A 589-nucleotide genomic window follows, 5' to 3' on the forward strand; every position below is an offset into this window, starting at 1 on the left:
AATCACTTCACCATTAATAGTAAATAATAAAAATCACTTCACCATAAATAGTAAATAATAAAATCACTTCACCATAAAAAAAAATAATAAAATCACTTCACCATAAAAAAATAAATAAAAGAAATCACTTCACCATAAATCATAAAATCACTTCACCATAAATGATAAAATCACTTCACCAAAGCGCCCTCTGGTGGACAAACTATGCAACACAAACGTTCATAACATGGTTGACAGTCCGTTTTTTTTTACAGAATAATTTGTCATTATAAATTATTCTTTTTTGGCTGAGATTTAATTTGGAGAACAAAACGAAACAAAAAGAACAAAATTAACATTTTTAACAAGTCTCAATTCCTGCTTTTGTCTGTCCGCAAGAAAACAATATAACAGCTTTCAAAAGCTGTTATATAAAAGAAAAAGCTGACCTTTGAGGGGCTGGAGAACCCCAGAGAGTCTAAAAAGAGGAAGCTATCCCATTAGCTGTCTTACATTGTGCAGTGTCAGATAACTGCTGCTGTGCTGAGTGAGAGGAAACACCACGAGAGATTCTCTCTGCACCCAGTGGGGGGGGGGGGGGGGGGGGGGG

The 589-nt window shown here is 35.5% G+C and overlaps 1 protein-coding gene across 1 annotated transcript in view; it reads left to right on the top strand.

The window, feature by feature from the left end:
- The window catches only part of LOC117942382, a 14,308-nt gene extending 13,778 nt beyond the window's left edge, over window positions 1–530 (top strand). The window contains exon 6 of the mRNA XM_034867810.1: window positions 502–530. Within this exon, the coding sequence (XP_034723701.1) occupies window positions 502–530 (29 nt within the window). The remainder of the gene's footprint in view (window positions 1–501) is intronic.
- The last annotated feature ends 59 nt before the right edge of the window (window positions 531–589 follow it).

The sequence above is a fragment of the Etheostoma cragini genome, chromosome 3 (genome assembly GCF_013103735.1).
Source record: "Etheostoma cragini isolate CJK2018 chromosome 3, CSU_Ecrag_1.0, whole genome shotgun sequence".
Classification (NCBI taxonomy): domain Eukaryota; kingdom Metazoa; phylum Chordata; class Actinopteri; order Perciformes; family Percidae; genus Etheostoma; species Etheostoma cragini.